At 37.7% G+C, this 19,756-nt stretch overlaps 4 protein-coding genes across 7 annotated transcripts; 1 reads left to right on the top strand and 3 right to left on the bottom strand.

Moving 5' to 3' along the window:
* Nucleotides 1-8,379, bottom strand: dnajc4 (DnaJ (Hsp40) homolog, subfamily C, member 4). 4 transcript variants are annotated; one of them, XM_056770335.1, is made up of 8 exons: nucleotides 8,302-8,379; nucleotides 7,492-7,541; nucleotides 7,063-7,192; nucleotides 6,737-6,827; nucleotides 2,223-2,392; nucleotides 1,879-2,046; nucleotides 1,219-1,305; nucleotides 1-902 (listed from the first exon to the last, which is right to left on the bottom strand). In XM_056770335.1, exons 3-8 carry the CDS (start codon nucleotides 7,152-7,154, stop codon nucleotides 803-805), a joined length of 708 nt encoding a protein of 235 aa, XP_056626313.1. In that variant the 5' UTR covers nucleotides 7,155-7,192; nucleotides 7,492-7,541; nucleotides 8,302-8,379; the 3' UTR covers nucleotides 1-802. The 4 variants fall into 4 exon arrangements, with proteins under 4 accessions (XP_056626313.1, XP_056626312.1, XP_056626314.1 ...); XM_056770334.1 differs by having other exon boundaries at nucleotides 8,210-8,376; XM_056770336.1 differs by lacking the exon at nucleotides 8,302-8,379 and adding an exon at nucleotides 8,064-8,151.
* Nucleotides 8,380-8,479: 100 nt separating this feature from the next.
* On the bottom strand, nucleotides 8,480-13,576 carry tmco6 (transmembrane and coiled-coil domains 6). Its single transcript, XM_056770128.1, has 13 exons — nucleotides 13,210-13,576; nucleotides 12,943-13,058; nucleotides 12,734-12,843; nucleotides 12,463-12,646; nucleotides 12,278-12,382; nucleotides 11,561-11,652; nucleotides 11,280-11,396; nucleotides 10,803-10,917; nucleotides 10,444-10,615; nucleotides 10,171-10,265; nucleotides 9,789-9,956; nucleotides 9,164-9,289; nucleotides 8,480-9,021 (listed from the first exon to the last, which is right to left on the bottom strand). Exons 1-13 carry the CDS (start codon nucleotides 13,298-13,300, stop codon nucleotides 9,001-9,003), a joined length of 1,512 nt encoding a protein of 503 aa, XP_056626106.1. The 5' UTR covers nucleotides 13,301-13,576; the 3' UTR covers nucleotides 8,480-9,000.
* Nucleotides 13,577-13,656: 80 nt separating this feature from the next.
* eif1ad (eukaryotic translation initiation factor 1A domain containing) lies at nucleotides 13,657-15,232 on the top strand. The gene is made up of 5 exons (XM_056770129.1): nucleotides 13,657-13,783; nucleotides 14,096-14,213; nucleotides 14,293-14,401; nucleotides 14,482-14,590; nucleotides 14,680-15,232. Exons 2-5 carry the CDS (start codon nucleotides 14,127-14,129, stop codon nucleotides 14,903-14,905), a joined length of 531 nt encoding a protein of 176 aa, XP_056626107.1. The 5' UTR covers nucleotides 13,657-13,783; nucleotides 14,096-14,126; the 3' UTR covers nucleotides 14,906-15,232.
* Nucleotides 15,233-16,708: 1,476 nt separating this feature from the next.
* Nucleotides 16,709-19,378, bottom strand: si:dkey-160o24.3 (N-acetyllactosaminide beta-1,3-N-acetylglucosaminyltransferase 2). Its single transcript, XM_056769991.1, has 2 exons — nucleotides 19,032-19,378; nucleotides 16,709-18,214 (listed from the first exon to the last, which is right to left on the bottom strand). Exons 1-2 carry the CDS (start codon nucleotides 19,071-19,073, stop codon nucleotides 16,847-16,849), a joined length of 1,410 nt encoding a protein of 469 aa, XP_056625969.1. The 5' UTR covers nucleotides 19,074-19,378; the 3' UTR covers nucleotides 16,709-16,846.
* Between the last annotated feature and the right edge of the window lie 378 nt (nucleotides 19,379-19,756).

The raw sequence follows: 19,756 nt of genomic DNA on the forward strand, positions 1-19,756 counted from the left end.
TATGATCCAGAGGTCATTTTATTACTTTTTACTGAAAGAAACAATGACGAAAGAGATATTAAGGCTCTCACACACGATCCCTTACAATTAAAAAAAGTCTGTTTATTGCAAGATATCCGTTTAACATCAAACTCTAAAATACTGAATTGTTTAAATAAGGCAACCGCTTGAATAAATTCTAACAATCCATTTCGAGTCTTAATCCAGGATCATAATTTATTAAAATCGTTTTGTTTAGCACACTCCTCGAGTACCACACAGATGCACGTGATCTATTTAACCAAAACACATTAATTCACAAAGTACCATGAACTTTCGGGCCGAAATAAGATTAATAGTTCGAAAATAACCAGCACCCGAAAAATGATTCCCTATAGTGTTGATGTGTTAGGTATACTTGCATGAGAACCCCCCCACACACAAACACGCACACTGAGCTTAACCGAGTGCACGATGTACAGTGTTTTCATGAACGACTTTATCAGGAATGCAATGTTTCCATAACACACCTTCCAGGTGCAGGTACAACGTCGCCTGTAAATGCAGGCAATACAGTAGATGTACATGTTTTTAACACCCGATGAAGAGCCACACAAACCTATAATCAGCCAGGTTTGTTTCGCTGTCACGGTGCAGACTATACGGTGACTAAAAGTAAGATCCCAAATGTTACCGCATTGCAAGAGAAAGCATGAATGGTTCCAGCTTCATTTTTGAGAATTTGTTAAAACCTATAAATTCAAAATATTTAATGTTCATCCATGCGATGGGTCGCATTTGGATCTGGTTGGCTTTCCTCATTTTACTTCTCCTCTCCGTTGCTGCTGGGGATCTTGAACTTCTCCAGGAACTCTGCGTGTTTCTGTCTTAAGATCTCCTGCTGTTTTTTTAAGCCGTTCACTCTGAGGAACAGAACAAACAGAAAGATGATTAAATAATGTAGATTATTACAATTTCTAAACTAAATGTGCGCAGTGGCTAAGGTGTTTTGGGTGTTCGCCAGGACACTGCTTAGCAACATTTATCTATGTTTGCTTACGAAACACCATAACTCTCAAAATCTGGCTGCGCTGAACTTATAATCATCAAACCGTGTCCCAAAACACCTCCACTAAAGTTTGATGATGTTTCTTCTCATGGTTTCAAAATCTACAATTTTGTTTTCAAGCCTCTGATCCACTTCCCCAGGCAACACGTGTAACTTCAAAGCGTTCCCACCTGGCTCTCTCTTTGGATTCGTTGTAGATCTCAGTGATGACTCTGTCTTTCTCATCCATGAAGTTATTATGGAACTCTTCCAGTTTCCTGCATGAAAGACAAACCCAGAGGTCAAAGGTGAGATGATTTACTGCCAACATATATATTTGGAGGGGGCAACAGACGTCCGTGAGGTGTCGACATAAATTTGCGATCACGTTAAAAAGGGCTCATGGGCATTGACAGGGAAGTTAAACATTGTCATTTTTCAAAACATTTCAAGCGCACTTCTGCAACACGTCAAGCGAGCTGTGTTTGTTTGGAGAAGATACTTAATTTCAGCCAAGGTGTAAAAACACTTTTTGCCGATACTGGAAAGCATAACTAAACATTGGGGATTATGGGAAACCAGTGGATACGCATTAGTGGGGGTTTTCTGGCATTGGGATGGACAAAATGTGTTTTAAAAACAAAAGAAAATTATCACATTTTCATCAGGAACCAAAGAAAAACAGAGAACATTTGTATTGTAGTTCATATAAACAGCTGCACAACACAGACTGTTATCAGCATTGAAACATTTTGAATATCTTTCATATCAATAAGGTGTCCAGTTCACATGTCACGCATATTGATGATGGTTATATGTGCAAATGAGATTGTGTATGTGTAAAGTCTCACCTGAACCCAAAGTAATGGGCAGAGAGACTGAGCAACATGGTGAGCAGGCAGTAGCCCACCAATCGCATGTTCCGTTTCTTTTTCTTTTCATAATCCTCAGCCGTGTTCTCCTGAGGCTGGGCCTGTCTGAACTGCTCCCAATATCGTATGTTCTCTGATGGCTCGGCACTGAGAGAGAGACAGACAGACGGGGAGTTATTTTTCAATAACACCAACTTTTAAGGATGCAATTAAATCATGATGAAATAGAACTAATTCTTAAGTTCTCAGTTTTGTTTCTCTGTACGTTTGATCACAGAGTTCACTGTGAACTTCTAAAAGGTCTGTAACAAGCGTTGGGTCACCTGGAGCTATACGTTGAGGTTCTGAAGGCTTGCCCTCCGACGTACGGGTTCCTCAGCCTGAGGTCATATTGCCGTCTGGAACCTTCTCTGCTCAGAACCCTGTAGGCCTCATTCAGCTGAACAAACTGACTGTGAAGACCAGCATTAGATAGGTCACTGTCTGGATGCATCTAAAGCAGAAAAAAAGAAGAGGGGAGAAGACAGTGAAGAGGAGAATGCTTTATGATCAGTTTTTTGCTAGATAGAAACAACTACAGGCTCAAAACAATGATATGGCACTTTGATGTACAAATTTGAAAAACTAAGGAACATGCGTTGCACAAAAATTATTTGGTGCCCCCAGTGTAAACATGAATTAACAGTCACAGCTTTGTGTATTCAAGGTACAGTTTGCATTTAATCAGTTTGTGCATTCCATAGGAATCGAAACATGACCTTGGTGTAGTTGAACTACAGAAATGTGTTTTGTAAATTTCACACCAGAATGTGTATTAGCTAGCATTATATTCCCGGTCCATGTGACCTAGATGATGTCAGCTGAAAATGAAAGCATCTATATGAACTTATAAAGTCAATAAACATTGGAATGGAAATGTAATGAATCTTCCAGCATAAGACCAAAGATACATTTTTTTATTTCATGTTGACTTAAATGATAAAATCACTGTATATCTCATATCTGGTGAATGGAACATGGCATGTCTCCTCATTGTGGCCATTTCACCTCTCTGCTCTCACTTGTTCTCTATGACATAAATCATAAAGCTTTTATCTGCTTGTGACTCGGAAACAAAGCGCCCGTATCCGTACCCTCATCTCCTCTCTCTCTCACACACGCACACTCACTTGTTTTTTTTCATAAAACTACTTACACAAAAAAATGTTACTCGCTTAAATACATTTAATTATTTGGCATGCACCAAAAACATGAAAACAGAAACACACAGCAAAAGCCTAAAAAGCTTGAAAACTGTAATAATATTTTTTTGTCTCTATCTTCATGATTTAATTTAATGAATAAAAATAGTAAAGCATTTAAAGAGAATACATAACTTCCTTGAACTATGTGAAGGCTCGATGAGTGGCACGGGAAAAATTTGAACTTCTGTTGACACAATTAACTAACCCAGTTGTATATCTCGTTATCGACAAGGTAGAACAATCACCTCAACTACTAAAGATAGTTTCGTAAAGAACTTGCCGGATCTGACTTCTCTAATAACCTTTCCAACGAATATAAAATTGCTCGATGACATGACCAGCAACATGGGCACTATTTTCTCTAATACATTAGAAGCGGTCGCACCTATGAAGTCAAAAAGGATAAATGAAAAGAACATAGCACCATGGTATGATAACACCACTCGCGCCCTAAAAAGAGAAACGCGTAAACTGGAGCGAAAATGGAAACAAACCCAATTAGAGGTCTTTAAAATTGCATGGAAAGAGAGTGCAAGCTGTTACAAAAAGGCACTAAAAGCAGCAAAAGCCGAGCACTTCCGTAACCTCATAGAAAATAACAAAAACAATCCAAGGTTTTTATTTAGTACAATTGCTAAATTAACAAACAAACAGACTCCACCTGACCTGGGTATTCCGCCGCACCTTGGTAGCAATGAATTCATGAAATTTTTTACAGAGAAAATCGAAATAATACGAGACAACATAGCTAAAACCAAACCTCCAAGTTTGTCGGAAGAATTAGTTTCAACCGTCACCCAAAAAGAAAAGCTAGAGTGTTTTTCTCCTATAAATCAGGAAGATTTAATTAAAATTATTGCAACATCCAAACCGACGACATGCTTATTAGACCCCATTCCGACTACTTTATTAAAAGAGTTACTACCTGCTGTAATTGAGCCCATTTGTAACATAATCAACTCGTCTATTAATCTAGGACATGTCCCAGGACCCTTTAAACTGGCTGTAATTAAGCCTCTTATCAAAAAACCAAATTTAGACCCAAATGAACTTGGAAGCTATAGACCGATTTCAAATCTCCCGTACTTGTCTAAAATACTAGAAAAAGTAGTGTCAACTCAACTGTGTACCTTCCTACAAAATAATGACATGCACGAAAAGTTTCAGTCTGGCTTTAGACCGCATCACAGCACTGAAACTGCGCTCGTTAGAATTACAAATGACCTTCTTATTGCTTCAGATAAAGGAAACATCTCACTCTTAGTCCTGCTTGACCTTAGTGCTGCTTTCGATACTGTAGACCATAAAATACTACTAGATCGTTTACACCATTATATCGGTATTCAGGGACAGGCACTGCAATGGTTCAGATCTTACTTAACAGACCGATATCAATACGTCCATTTAAATGGGAAATCGTCAAATCTTACGCAAGTCAATTATGGATTACCACAGGGATCGGTTTTAGGACCCTTGCTTTTCTCCATATACATGCTGCCCCTCGGCAACATTATTAGAAAACATGGAATTAGCTTCCACTGTTATGCAGATGATACTCAGCTATATATCTCATCAAGACCAGATGATTCCTTTAAGCTATCCAAACTGGCAGAGTGCATCGAGGACATAAAACATTGGATGACTAGTAATTTCCTCCTTTTAAACTCTAGCAAAACAGAAATATTACTTATAGCACCAAAATTAAGTAAACCGAATATCTCCGATTACAGCCTGCAAATTGAAAGCTGCACTGTTACTCCAACAAATACAGTTAAAGACCTAGGCGTTATATTAGACGGCAACCTGTCATTTAAAAATCACATCTCAAATATCACAAAAACAGCCTTCTTCCACCTTAGAAATGTTGCCAAATTACGAAATAGTTTATGTGTTGCAGACGCAGAAAAGCTTATTCATGCATTTGTGACCTCACGGCTTGACTATTGTAATGCTCTACTTAGTGGTTGTCCTGTATCATCGATAAACAAACTACAGTTAGTTCAGAATGCAGCTGCCAGAGTTCTTACTAGGTCAAGAAAATACGATCACATAACCCCAGTTTTATCATCGCTTCACTGGCTACCCATTAAGTATCGCATTGATTTTAAAATTATTTTAATTACTTACAAAGCCCTGAACGGTTTAGCACCTACTTACTTAACCGAGCTTTTATCACGTTACAACCCATCACGCTCGCTGAGATCTCAAAACTTAGGACTTTTGACAATACCTAGAATAACAAAATCCACCAAAGGTGGACGAGCTTTCTCATACATAGCACCTAAACTCTGGAATAGCCTTCCTGATACTATTCGAGGGTCAGACACACTCTCCCAATTTAAATCTAGATTAAAGACACATCTTTTCAGCCAAGCTTTCACTTAATGCATAGTTAATGAACAGCAGCTACGCTAATTATTCTCTTTATTCTCTTTCCGCCTCTGCCTCGGGATGCCCATCCCGAGGTAGGAAGAAGTTCCACCATGTCCAGACGACCGACAGATGCCCATCCCGAGGTAGGAAGAAGTTCCACCATGTCCAGACGACCGACAGATGCCCATCCCCAATTTGAGATTACACCAGATACAGCTGCAGACTGACTGACCATCCCAGCTCCATCTAAGGCAATTCCACCATCTGCCAAGAGAAATATGACCATCGGACCATCCCAGCTCAGACCACTACATCCCCAACCAAGAGCAAAGACGGACTATTTGTCTTATTAATGCTGAAGTTACAATATTTGGTATTAAATGCTAAACTAAAATCACATGTCACCAGTCTGAGTGCAGCTATGACACGTCAGAGGGGATCTGGCCCTCCCGGTTGAGCCTGGTTTCTCCCGAGGTTTTTTTCTCCATTAATCAATCATTGGAGTTTGGGTTCCTCGCCACAGCAGGGCAGTGTTGGCCTGCTCACCGGGAGACTGCATTCATTCATTTATTTATTTAGAAATTAGATGTTATTTATTAGAATGAACTTACTCGTTGTATAAATACCATGCACTGTGCTGTGTTTTAACTTTTCTGTTTTTCCTGTTTGCCCCTGTAAAGCTGCTTTGAAACAATACACATTGTGAAAAGCGCTATATAAATAAACTTGAATTGAATTGACAATTCTCTCTCTCAACGGCTCTAGTCTTAAAGTCTTGTGAACCGGAAGTTGCGATCATTTTTACTTCCGTATTTTGACACATTTCCGAGTGACAGATTTTAACTAAAGATTATGAGGGCACACACATTTTAAAAAGAGAATGACCCACACTGATAAACTATTTACAATAAATGCTGCAATATTTCATGAAAAAATAGCCATTGTAATTTTTTACTTCACTTGGACTTTAAGTAAGTAATAATTAAACCTCTAGCAGAAGTATTTTAAATGCCACGAACAAGTGCATTGTTACTTATAATACAGTATCCGATCAAATGCGTACTTTCAAATGTGTGCAAATAACACTATAAATATAAATTACTGAACTCATGTTGATGTAAATTAACGCTGTCAGTCCGTCAGTCTTCTCTTCATTTCTGCCATTTAACGGGCAGACAAACAAAGTTAATCAAAGGTTTTCCTGACAGTCAGAAACAAACCTTTTTGGACTTGTCGAAAAAGGCGTTCTTAATTTGATCCAGCGAGGCGTCCGGTTTCACTCCAAGAAGGTCATAGTAATTCGCTGATGACCTATTCATTCCCAAAAGAGAGGTGAAACATTACTTTAAAATATAATAAATTGCTGCAGCACAAAAAGAATAAGCAAATCGCATTAAGCCAAATTGATCAAAAATGAGCCATTGGACATCTGTTTGAGAAATGAAACTTGCTACAGTCATTGGTAAATTTGTATTCATGATTGAATAGTTATTGTAAATCTGTTTGGTCTGTGTATTCCATAGATGAATATATTTCTTTGTGATACCTGTGGACAGCAGACAGTGAGATCAGCCGCTGGGAACCTTTACAGAACCACAGACAATTCTGACAGAAACGCAGCTGAGCTTCCAACTGCATGATGGTCCTTCAGAAATCAACTTAGTACAGATGAGAATCTAATGTACAGAGGAGAGATATGTTAATGGTGATAACAGAATAAGACCATAAAGCAGTTTTGCTTGTGTGTGTTGTGTTTAAATGGCGCTTGATCATGTCGAGTGCACATTTTGTCTGGTGGAGATTCAGACAGACGCATGTTTCACTGGGATGAAGCTTGTTTGTGTTCAGTTTGTGTGAAGCTTTATCCTACTCAATGCACATTTTGTTTGAGTAAGGTTTTATCATGTTCAGTGCATGTTTTGTTAGAGTGATGCTTTTCACGCTGATTTCATGTTGTGTTATGCCGAGTGCATACCGCTCAGCAGGGTCCCATTGAAATGCAGCCTGTCAGCAGCTCAGGAACTCCTGAATTTACACAAGAGATTACACACACAGTGTTAAAATCAAGATTTAGGGCTCCCTTTAAAATGCAATGTTCCTGAATAGTTTTTCTCATAACTATTAAATGCATTCAAATGTAGTCATGTGTAGATCTATGCAATCCCATTATGAAGCTGCTTTCTCACACAACTGATCCCCAGAATTGTTTTTCAGGATTTTAAAATGATTGTTAAAACATTAGACAAACAGGGACCACACAAGTTATGTGCAGTGCACCTGTTTCCTGTCTTACCATCACATAAACATTATAAACCCAGACAACAACTCTAATGTAAATCAATGACCAGAGCATTAAAAAAACGAATTAATGACAAAAACATCTAGCAAATGTTTTAGACAGTAACTTTGGGCACAAACTCTCTCTAGCGATAGGCTGTCAGCTGAGTTAGTTCGAACAAACAGCAACTTTAGTTAGCTTGCAGCTAATGCAGTCATTCTACAAATATTGAAATTATATTTCTATCTACGACCAAATTGACACCGTACCAAAACGATAAAAATGTTAACAGATTTTTTTTGATTGTTGTTTTTTTACTTTGTGCCGAAAAATCCCACTTTCCAAACCAACATGCTATTGTTAGCTTAGCTGCAGCGCTAAACCAACAACAAAGTCACGCGACGCAATTGCTTACCACATAACGTAACGTTAAATACTGAAGAAGCGCGGTGTGAATCTCATCTCAGAGTAATAATTCATAGGATTAATGTCATATAATCATGTCACCTCAGAGACAGACACAAACCAGTCTGCTGTACTGGTCCTTGGTGCTTTCATAACACTTCAAACTGGCATGTTACATAAAGGACAAAGTGTATCATTTTACACATCAGCTGGAAGACAAAAGCGTCCAATGGAAAGTATTGCGCCCTCCAAAATACAACAATGTAGCCTACTACAGTAAAACTTTTTATATTTTATTTATTTATAATTTTATATAGACCATACATCAAAATAAGAGTAATATATTATGAAAGCTTCTCATATTGTTTTATGTTATGTCACATGAATTTATTATGCTTTACAAAATCTGCCACAATGTTCATTTTAAATACTTGTAATATAAAATAGAGGAATATTATAGAACAACATTGTATATTTCTGAATCGTGGTATTATTCAACATACACTGTAAACAGTCTTTTATTTGTCCTGATGTTATATCCAGTGTGACTCTCTGTACTGTATTTGAAGTCAGCACAATCCGATAAGTACTCACGTACAGAATATTTTGCGTCCGCAGGTCTGAAGGAACATCAGGTATCATGAACATGTCAAACATCAGCAGCAATATTTAATTTGCAGGAGACTTTAGGAAACAAACATAAATGAACGAGTTTGCAAATGCAAAAACGTTCAGTTCTTTCAGTGTTCTCGGAGGACAAATGTCAATAATTTATTTCTGTCATCCTGTTGGATTCCAGTGTTATGATGAAAGACTCTCCACCTTCAAAACGAAAGAATGAGATATGAATTCTATAATTTTGAAAAAAAGGCTTAAGAATTGAATTCAAATTTAAATACAGTGACATTTATAACGTGTCGCATGCTTCAGTGCATGCATGACATCAGGTTACGTCACTACTGACCTCACAGAAAGAAGGAAAATGATTATCGAGAATGTATGCAGCTCTGACACGCTGTTCTGCTTCACTGTTATACTGAATCGCCTCCAGTAGAGGAACACCATTCAACCTTCTTAACTCCTCAATCACCTGTCAAATGCACAAGAGCATCAGTTAAAGGGATACTTCACCCAAAAATGAAAATTCTGTCATCATTTACTCACATTCGAGTTGTTGCAAATATGTGTACATTTCTTGTTTCTGATGAACATAGAGAAACATATTTGGAAGAATGGTTATAACCAAACAGATTGATTACTCCCTTGACTACCATAGTAGGAGAAAATACAATGGTAGTCAAAAGTGCCATAGTTTTAGGTTTGTTGTCCTACATTCTTATAAACGTCTTCTTTTGTGTTCAACAAAACAAAACGAAAATATATTATTGGTAATTAATTGGGGCAAAATCTGTCTGGTTATAAGCATTATTTTGCAAATATCTTTATCTTTATACAGATTTGGAACTACTTGAAGGTGAGTAAATGATGACATTTTTGGGTGAAGTATCCCTTTAACCGCAGTTGTTGAACGACTGTGACCGAGCTCTTCTTAAGAGTAATTAGATGTGCCTTAAGTGTGATCTGTTTACCTGTGGGCTGCTGGATACCAACATGTATAACACTTCCAGGCTCAGAGTAACCACCTCCGGCTCAGCCATTTTGAGGGTGAAACAAAGACCATTGAGCACCCCCGCTTGAGTTAACCGAACACAGTATTCGGGGCCGTAATGAGCGATGTTAGCCAGAACTCTCAGCACCTTTTACAAACAGAAACATGCTGGAAGAGATTAGGTTAACCTAACTTCGGGTACAGTATGTTACTAAAATGAACATGTTGACCAGGGTAAAGAGATGAATAAAAACAGATATCTTTTCAAAAGGATAGGCTTAAAAATAGTCATTTAAATATATTTTTCTTCATTAACACATAAGTGCAAAATTGTAGTAAATAAAGCTGATGACTGTGCCTACCATTAAATTTATTCCTTTAGCGAAGGACAGAAGATTAATCAACATAGGAACCAGGTTAAGAAGCAGGAGAGCAGAGCAGAATCCACTAGAACTGGCTAGAAATAAAGTATCAACAATATTAAAAAATGTGCCAGCAGATATACAGTGAATGTGCAGATGAGAGCAAGTAGAAAATGACAAAATCACCTTTTATTTTTTCTTGGATGTCATGATTTGTGCTTTTAAAACAATAGAACTGACACAAGAAGCTGTGCAATTCAAACATGTGCTTACCGGTGAGGTTGTTGAGCACCCACAGGCTCTCTCTGCTCAGTCCCGCGTGAGACTGAAGATAAGCCTGACTAAAGACACACAGGGCACCGAGGAGACGTGTGTCCTCCGGCATTACATCACACCCTCCACTGACCAGCAGGTTACCAAGGCAACGGAGGAGAGGCCAAATGAGCTGCAGAGCAAAAGCCAAAGTCAGAAAATCAAAAAGAGAACCAGGTGCGACTTATCAGAAAGGAACTTTCTCAGATGAGAATATCTTTATTTCTGTTTCTATTTTAATTCTAAAATTCTAAAATAATTTTACAATTATTTTAATTGTAAAATTGCATGGTACAGGATGTTGCTTTGCAATAGCTTACCAATTCCATCCCATCCTCAAGGTTTCCTTTAGCAACAGTGCCCCCTAGTGTTATTAACACAGCAGCACACTGTGAGAGGACCCCTTGTGTTACCAGCACCATGTTATGCACATTACTGCAAATGTGCAAAGCAGAACATCAAGTCACATTTTAGCTGAGTAATAACTCCTCTGGCCTATTTGTTTTAGATAAAATTAATTTCAATATAGTTTGTATTTTTTGTTTATTTATAGGTAAAACAAATGTAAACATTGTATCTTTATTGTCAAACTATCAGTAGGATAGTTATGTATGTCAGTATATATGTAGCACCGTGGTCCTGTTAGGCACGACCTTTCATTCCACTGTAGCGGAATGACAATAAAGCTCAAACTGAACTGAACAATAAGTTCAAAAGAGAAATCATGTTGTCTAAATATAACAACACACACATTTAAAACCAACACGCCATTGACACTGTTAGAATTTCTGCCACACCTGCTAACTAAATAGTGTAAACACCACGCACACTCAATTGCGGGTCCAAAACCAAACTCATGATCTGGAATCAGCGCTGAGATCAAATCCAACATTACTCCTGAATCTTCAACAGCTCTGAGGAGGAAGTCAGACAAAGCCAGGCAATGCAATACACAGATTAAATCTGTCATGTGATAATAACCGTTTTTTAACAAGTACTATTTCTAGGGTGCCAAAAATGAGTTTGAACCACCTAGTTTAAACAAACATTAAACAAACAATACATGTTGGTTCCTTACGGTATGATTTTATCAGTAGCTTCATCTGCCTGCAACAACTGAGACAGAGCAAACCCAGCAGCCTCTACTACAGCCAGACTATACCTCTGATTCTGAAACAGGGAAGAAGAATTTATTAAATATCACAGCACCTATCAAGAACATGCTAAGGTAATATTTTTATGTTATAAAAACATATACATATAAAAGCAATATATAATATATAAATAATAAATAATAGATATTTGTTTGTGCTATTATTGATTCATTAGGTAGGATATATATTCTAAGAATATTAATCTATAATATTTATAATGACTTTAGAATCATAAAATGAATGAGATACAATACCTATTAAAATCAGCATTCATATAAAAGTATTGTGAGGCAAATCTTATTAATTTACAAAAACATGTTAATATTTAACAATATTATATATCATTAAAAATTTGTTTGCAGATCATGGTAGTATAATGCCTCAGAATACTTTTAAATTATTCATGATTTCAAGCAAAAATACTCGTTTTATGATTCTAATTTTAAAAGTCATTGGAAATAAAAATGTTTTTCTTTCCCAGACATGTTTTTCAATGATTCCCCCAATTATCATGCATACAGTGACCATTGTAAGTCCATATTTGCTGATTTTTTTAATGGACCATACAGTAAGGACGTAGTAAGATACAAACATGTTAAAATGTGACAGCTAACAATTGGTTAATTAGTTAAATTTCTTACTTGAATGCAGCTCGCCAAGCCTGAAATTATTCCCTGAGCCAGAAGCTTCTCTCTAACTAAACTGCTGTCGGCACACAGGTTTCCCAGCGTGTATAAACAGGTTTCCTAGAAAAAAGACAAAATAGAAATGAAAAGTGGATAAAGCTCGATGATGTTCCTCTGATATTGACTATACAGTCACTGACCATTAGCTTAGGGCTCTGACTGGACAGATATGTGAGGAGGTACGGGCCAGCAGACAGACATGCTTGACCAACGCTAGGATGGGGAGAGTGAGACAGCTCATGAAGACAGCGTGCAGCCTCCAGCTGGCACTGGGCATTATGACCACTGAGCTGCCCGACCAACATGTGCATGCTATTCTCTGACCTGTAGATAAACAAACACATGTAAATTGTGGCAATCTGAAATACACTGAAATGTCAAACCTAAGTAAAAGATCAAGGGAGGTCATACTTAATGAAAGTGAGTTGGGTGTCTGGGTTTCTAAGAGCTTTTCTTAGAGATGCGAGACGACTTGCTTTTTCCTCACCACCACGCAGGACTCCACATATCATCTCTCTCACCTAATGTCACATACACAATAAATACATCAGCTTGTCAGTAGAGGAACATACGTCCTCCTATTCCATACATGCTGTACACGGTATAGTAGAGAAACAAACCTGTTCAGCTGACAAGTGAGGAGCAGAGCTTGTCTCCATTGAGTCTTCATCTTCCTCTTCATTCTGTAACAGTCTTTTACTGGTAAGCTCTCTGTCTCTCCTCGCCTGTCTGAGAACTATTATGAAGAAATACATGTTCACGTTACATCACGTCGGCTGCATTAACATATTAAAAAAACAACACTTAACTTAGATGCAACATTGCATGTAAAAAAGCTCACCATACACACATGCTTTTCTCAACAGGACACACACATGCACACAAACCTTTCTCAAATTCTCGTTTCTTCTGTTTGAACTCCTCCAAATCATTTGCAGATCGACTTGCTTTATGACGGATTGTTTTCAGTCTCCACATTTTCTATGAATTCTAAAACTATATTTTAATGAAACATTTTAACATCGCTTAATTTCAAAATAGAAATGCAAGGCAAAGAAAATCGTCAACTTTTAATCACACACATTCGCTTGACATCAGGGCCTGCGTCGCAACGGACCGCGAACGTGAACTCTGACAGCGATCTTTTAAAATAAAAGTGCAATCTTCACCGATTGTCTTTTGTTTATGTAAGTGTTGTATATCCAAAGTTGAAAAAATCTTAAATACATTAATCTAGAGAGTAGACGGTTTATAATTAATAGTTTTAATAATCGTTTTAGGTGGTTTAGGTGCTTTTATTCTGAAATATTTCATCGCCGTAGTTCTCACACCGCTTTCACTCTCTGTTGCAACTTGCTTCACGAATCTGAGAAGAAGGTTTAAGGAAACGTTCGCAATTTATCTCAATGCCATTAGTTAAAAAACTAAGATTACACTTAGAGTTTCACATACAGCTTCTAGGTAGGTGACTACGGGAAATGTGGGTTTTACCATACAGACAAATAAAGACGTTAGAGTCTTTTATTTATCCAAACCAACACAGCATGGGTGCCACATGTTAATGCAGCATGCTATCATTAGCGATGTGTCAAGTAACCTAAATATTTTCATTATACACTTTTTATTGATCGGTGATAATTGTTTTGTCATTTTGCCCAGAGATGAGAAACGTTGCTATGTGTTTAATTTGTAATTTTGTGAAGTCAATTGAAAACCACACAGTATTCTGCGTGACGTAATGGTTCTTAAATTTAACTTCTCGTTGTTTTTAAGGCGATACAAACTTAAGATACTTACATCCACCATGTCAAAGGCAACCAAACGCAAGCATGTAGTGAATGAAGCTCTGGGGGAGTATGTCACACCCACTGAAGACCAGCAAATTATGAGGGTACAGTACAGTATAAAAACTAAATTTTGGCAATTGTGAAGGGTTGAGAAGCTTTAAAGTGTAATTTATTATATCACAGGTCGTGGGTAGTAATGGCAACAATCTCCATGAGGCTGCGACTGACAGTGGTGAGCAGTTCCTGCTCAGCATGCCAACAAAGTTTCGCAAGAACCTCTGGATCAAACGAGGTTTGTTTTTGATTGTCTTTTCTAGACAGTTCTGTTTACTAAAAGTTTTTCACATTTTTTTTACCGTTTCTCTTTGTTAGGAGACTTTGTCATCGTTGATCCCATTAAAGAAGGAGGTAAAGTGAAGGGAGAAATTAGTTTCATACTTTACAGGGACAACATCCAATATATGAGGAAACTCGGTATCTGGTGAGGCTGTTGCACAACTTTGGAAAAAAACGTGTAAATAAATGTTTTGGCCTCGAGTTGTAACAACAACATTTTCTCACATCACGCAGGCCAAAAGGATTCCAGGAATCTGACACATCTTCTGAGAAGAACAAAGGAACGCGGAAAATTCCCAGTGAAGAAAAAACCGAGCTGGAAGTGCCTGACAGTGACTCTGAGAACGATGACAGCGATCTGTTTGTGAACACTAATCGTGCCACTGTCCTCTACAGCGAGAGTGAGGACGATGATGATGATGATGAGGAGTGTGATGGGACCAAAGGAAAAAGTTTGTAGATGGAGTGAAAAGAACAAAACTGCAAAATACTTTATCTTATACTGGACGATGATTTACAAAGACCAAGAGCACCTTTTTTGTAACAGACCTTGATTGAGCTTTAATACCCGGACAAACCACACTGATGCCTGAGACTGAACTGAATTTCAGGGCTGTAATTGTTTCAAATGATTCCTCTCCGATGGCATTCAGAAGCTAGTTAAGTGTTCTCAGAAGGAATTATTCTTAATTAGTGTCCTTATTTTCCTTCTGGTGAAATGAAACGTTTTGTATGTCATTATATTTGTAAATAGTGAATTGCAATAAAGTTTGGTTTGTAAGCTATACCCACACTTGTCAACCACAAACACGTGATCAGAATGACACGTATAGAATCTAGAACAAAAAGACCATAATGAAATTTGCATTGTGGGGTTGGTTTAAATGACGTACATTACAAACCCAAATTCACATTATTAAAATTAAATTGTATTGTTTGGCACAATTATACATTTTCATGACGTAATTGTCGAAATGCAAAGACACCTTTTATTGTTATTAAAATAGTCTTTATTTGCTTAATCCAATACTTTTCTTTTGATGTAAAATATGAGATAACTTGTTGTTCACCCAGTAATATAGATTTATAAACACGAATGTTTTCATACTAAAAGAGGAGCAATTACCAACTCTTGTATTTTCTTTTCTCCTCAAAAGTACAAATGCACATTTTTTAAATGGTGTTTCAGTGAAAAAGAGAAACATTACAAAAATGTTAAAGGGCAGTTTACCCAGAAACTAAAATTATGTCAAACCTTTTGTCATTTTAAACCTATATTACTTTCTTTTGCAGATATTTTAAATAATGTTGGGAACAGAAAATCGATGGTACCCATTGACTTGCATTGGTTTTATGTACATACTATAAAAGTGAATGGGTACCTTCGTTTTGTGGTTTACAACTTTATCTTTTTCTGTGTTCTGCTGAAGAAAGAATGTTAAAATCGTTTGAAATGTCAAGACGGTGAGCTACCCTTTAAAGCACTGTGCAAAACAACCAACCTTTTTCAAACTCGTATAAAACATCCTACAATGCATTATAGTAGATAAGTGTTTCAGTCAGAAACAGTCTAAATCTCTGTTCAAACAAAAAGAGACCAACGATGAGAAGCTGAGTTTCTCTCCTGAGGAGTTGAAAGTCATCAAACACTGTCTGTACAAACTTGTCATATGAGAACTTGTTTCGTCATAACTGAGAAAACCTGTTAAAGCAGTGCTGCAATGATGTGTCATGCATTCTGACGTCTTTATAATGTTAATCCTGCTGTCTTCTCATGCTAAACATGGTCCACCTTGGCAAAATACGAGTTGGGTGTATTACATAGTATTTCTGTGCTCAATACACTCCCCCAGAGACCGTGCAGGTTTCGAAAAGTTTTATTCGAACATATAAAAATGTTTTGTAACAATGTTTCTAAGTCCCTTATTGGACAATTCTCCCAGGAAAGCATGCGGCATCAAGGAGAGCAGGAGAAGGAGAATGCGCAGACGTCACTTTCACTTGTGTGCAGGAGAGAGAGAGAGCATATGTTCGTGAAGATCAGGTGTTTGTTTGTTCACTGCATTTGGGTGATAAATGTTATATAAATGGTGGAAAAACGCTGGATTTGGAGATTGTTTGAAACTGATATATGGAGCCATCCCAGCGCTAGAAGATGCCAGACATGAACCGCATGCGGTGAGTAAAACTCATGTCTGTGTTCTGTTGACAACGTGATTTAGTTCAGTCTATCCCTTCCCCCCCACCCGTACGCGCCATGCAGCTGTATCTATCTTTTGTAAATATGATCAAACTTAATACTCTTCGAAGATACAACGTTTGAAATACTACTATATGGGTACTCATGATTATTATGAGATTGGCAGAAACTGAGTGTGTTAGAGCCGATTTAAGAACAGCCTTAAGGGACTCTAGGTTTGACTCTCAGCGTTGTGTTTCTGCATTCAGGGCTGGGTGTTGATGTTTCCGTCCAGAGCTGGAACATGTCAGTTGGGCTGCACTTGTGGACCAGGAGGATGGTGTGGTTTGCACAGGGATCTTTAGGTTCATCTTCTGGAAAGCCAAATGTGAGGAAGGCAGGATGGTTAATAGGTGGGACGCCCAGTCTCTGCAGGCACATGCCCAGATAGACATCATCAATGGGAAAGAGATGAACCCTCTGTGACACCTCAAAGAGTTTATGGGCCAGGGAACCGGAATACACCACGCCTCCTCCACCTGGATATGTTGGGTACAGCCCTTTGTAGAAGCTTTTTGGGACATAATACTTTGTTTCCTTCATCCGCAAAGGCGCTGCGTTTCTTATCACATCACCTACAACAAACTGCTTCATGTTTGATTGTGTAGATCTTTTCGTAGTCGTTCCAGTCTTCTCCTCCTCGCCCTGCAGATAGTCCAGGATAGCCGGCGTCCTGACAAACACATCATCATCACCCTTAAATATGAAACGGGCATGTGGACAGCGGCCTGAGAACCACTCCCAGAACAACACATCCTTTAGAGTGAGATTAAAGAAAGTGTCTGTGAAATCCCATTGGATGATGTCACCGAATATCTTACTCTCAAGTTTTAATTTATTTTCAGATTGCGAGTCATTGGACGTCCCCAAAAGGAAAACCCTGCGAACACGCCCCCCTTCCTTCTCCCATCCCTTCACCCTTCCCGATCGCCCCCAAGTCTGTCTAATCGCCTCCCGGTTCTCAAAGTTTGCGCTTTGAGATTTGATGGCCAGGAGCAACATCGGAGTCTTTGCAAGGGGCCCGTGGTCACAAACATCTCGAGGCTCCAGGATCAGTGGATAGTCTCGACAGTGCATAGACATGACAAAATCTTTCATCTGGGTGGAAAACGTTTCGTAATCTGGCATTATATTGAGAATCTCATAATCTGGAGAACAGGATCCAGAACTTCTCCAAATGGATCTTTCCGTATCATTAGGAGTGCTGCTGTGGTTTACAGAATCAATCAGTGCTGGCTTTAGGATTGGGTTGTTTCGCCGGTCTTCGATGTGCTGGATAAAGTTCCACAGTGCTCCACTATCGAGTTCGTTTCTCCAAAATACCTTTTCTGGGAGAGGAGCCAGATCTTTAGACAATCTCAGCCCAGTGGCAATGAAGCGTGTGGGTAGCAAATGTGTAATGGACGTGCCGTGTTTCATGGTATAGGTCACAGCCAATGACACATAGATGTACACTGGGATAAGCACAAAGCACGGCGAGCAGATGAACATGAACCGGCGATGATATCGACACAGACGTGAAGCCATACACTGTGAAAAGACAAATTATTCAAGAATTAAAAAAGCTTTTTATAATTATTTGTTACACTGGTCTTTTAAGGCGTCATTAGAAATTGTCATTCAGATTGCATCAATTATCACAGATTATTTAGTACATTATGGTATTAATTTGGTACAAACCTACCATGGTAATCATGGTATTTGGGCTAAACTAGGATTAAGTGTATTATATTTATTATATAAAATATTATATCGTTTAGTCAGAAGAACAATGATGCAGTGAAGATAAGACTAAGCATACTGCCTTACAGCATAACACAATTCAGGTCAAGACAAGATTTATTTAATGTGGTAGATGTTTTGTTTGTTTCTTTTGTTTTTTTGTTAATGAGTACTATAAATTGTTACAAGGTATAACAAGATGTTTATTTTCTATAAATTGAATGTCGTATCTATTAAAAGAGGCAAAAACTCTAACTTGAATAGTACCCTAAAGACAGTCTCCATTTGAATTCAGCCATATAGGCAATATAAACATATTGATAAAAATCTTTGTGTCAACCGATATGACAGATAAAGCCAGTTAATATGACAGATGTAGTCAAACTTTAAATGGGTAATTTTGACACATGGCCCACTTTAGCTGACATCACCATGTTTCTTTGTGAAATTAACCGCATAAAAATGATTTAGGAAAACCATTATATACTTATCTATACAGTATCCAAACGCGACATGCAACAATAACTAAACGACAATAATTCGTTTCAAAATCTTGCTGAGTGTATGTTGAGTGTAATCTTTGTATTTTAAAAGACGTCTTTAAAATGATGAAATTCTGATTTACCATGTTTCTGGTGATGAATTTTCTGACTTTAAATTTCGCCATACCATAATACCTATAGTGTAGAAACGCGGAGCTAAAATACTAAATCAAATGGAGGAATCTGATATATGACATTTGTCTCCGAACAAATCAAACAAATAAATAAAATCCACTCGGTTGGATGGTAGAATCTCCTGTACCTCGCGCACAGCGCGTGAAGTGGCTGCATGTATACAGGTGTCGAACAGGTGAATGTGTAAGCCACGCCCACCATTCGCAAGTCAAATGAAGCATTTAGCCGTGACGCGGAGAAAGGGGATTTACTTTTTTTTACTTAATCAAAATCGTGGCTATTACTCAAAGATATATCATATCTGGGACATTTGTCACATTATAGGAATCTGCCATTGGATACCTATATGCTTTTCAGCAAAACGGAATATGTGAAAGCTTTGTTTAGGTCAACATAAACTGTAATTGTTCAGGTAACACAGTTCAACTTAGCTAAATATCTTCATTATGGTTGTTACATGGTTTTATTGTGTTTATTTGCTTACCAACATTTTGAAAACAAAATAACACTTTACAATAAGGTGCTATTTGTTAACAATTAGTTAATGCATTAGCTAACATGATCTATCAATGATCAATTATTTTACAGCATTTATTCATTTGTTTATTTCAGCATTTACTAAAACATTTTTTTTAATTTGATTAAGCATAAATTAATGCACAATTAACAAACA

The sequence above is a fragment of the Triplophysa dalaica genome, chromosome 16 (genome assembly GCF_015846415.1).
Source record: "Triplophysa dalaica isolate WHDGS20190420 chromosome 16, ASM1584641v1, whole genome shotgun sequence".
Taxonomy (NCBI): domain Eukaryota; kingdom Metazoa; phylum Chordata; class Actinopteri; order Cypriniformes; family Nemacheilidae; genus Triplophysa; species Triplophysa dalaica.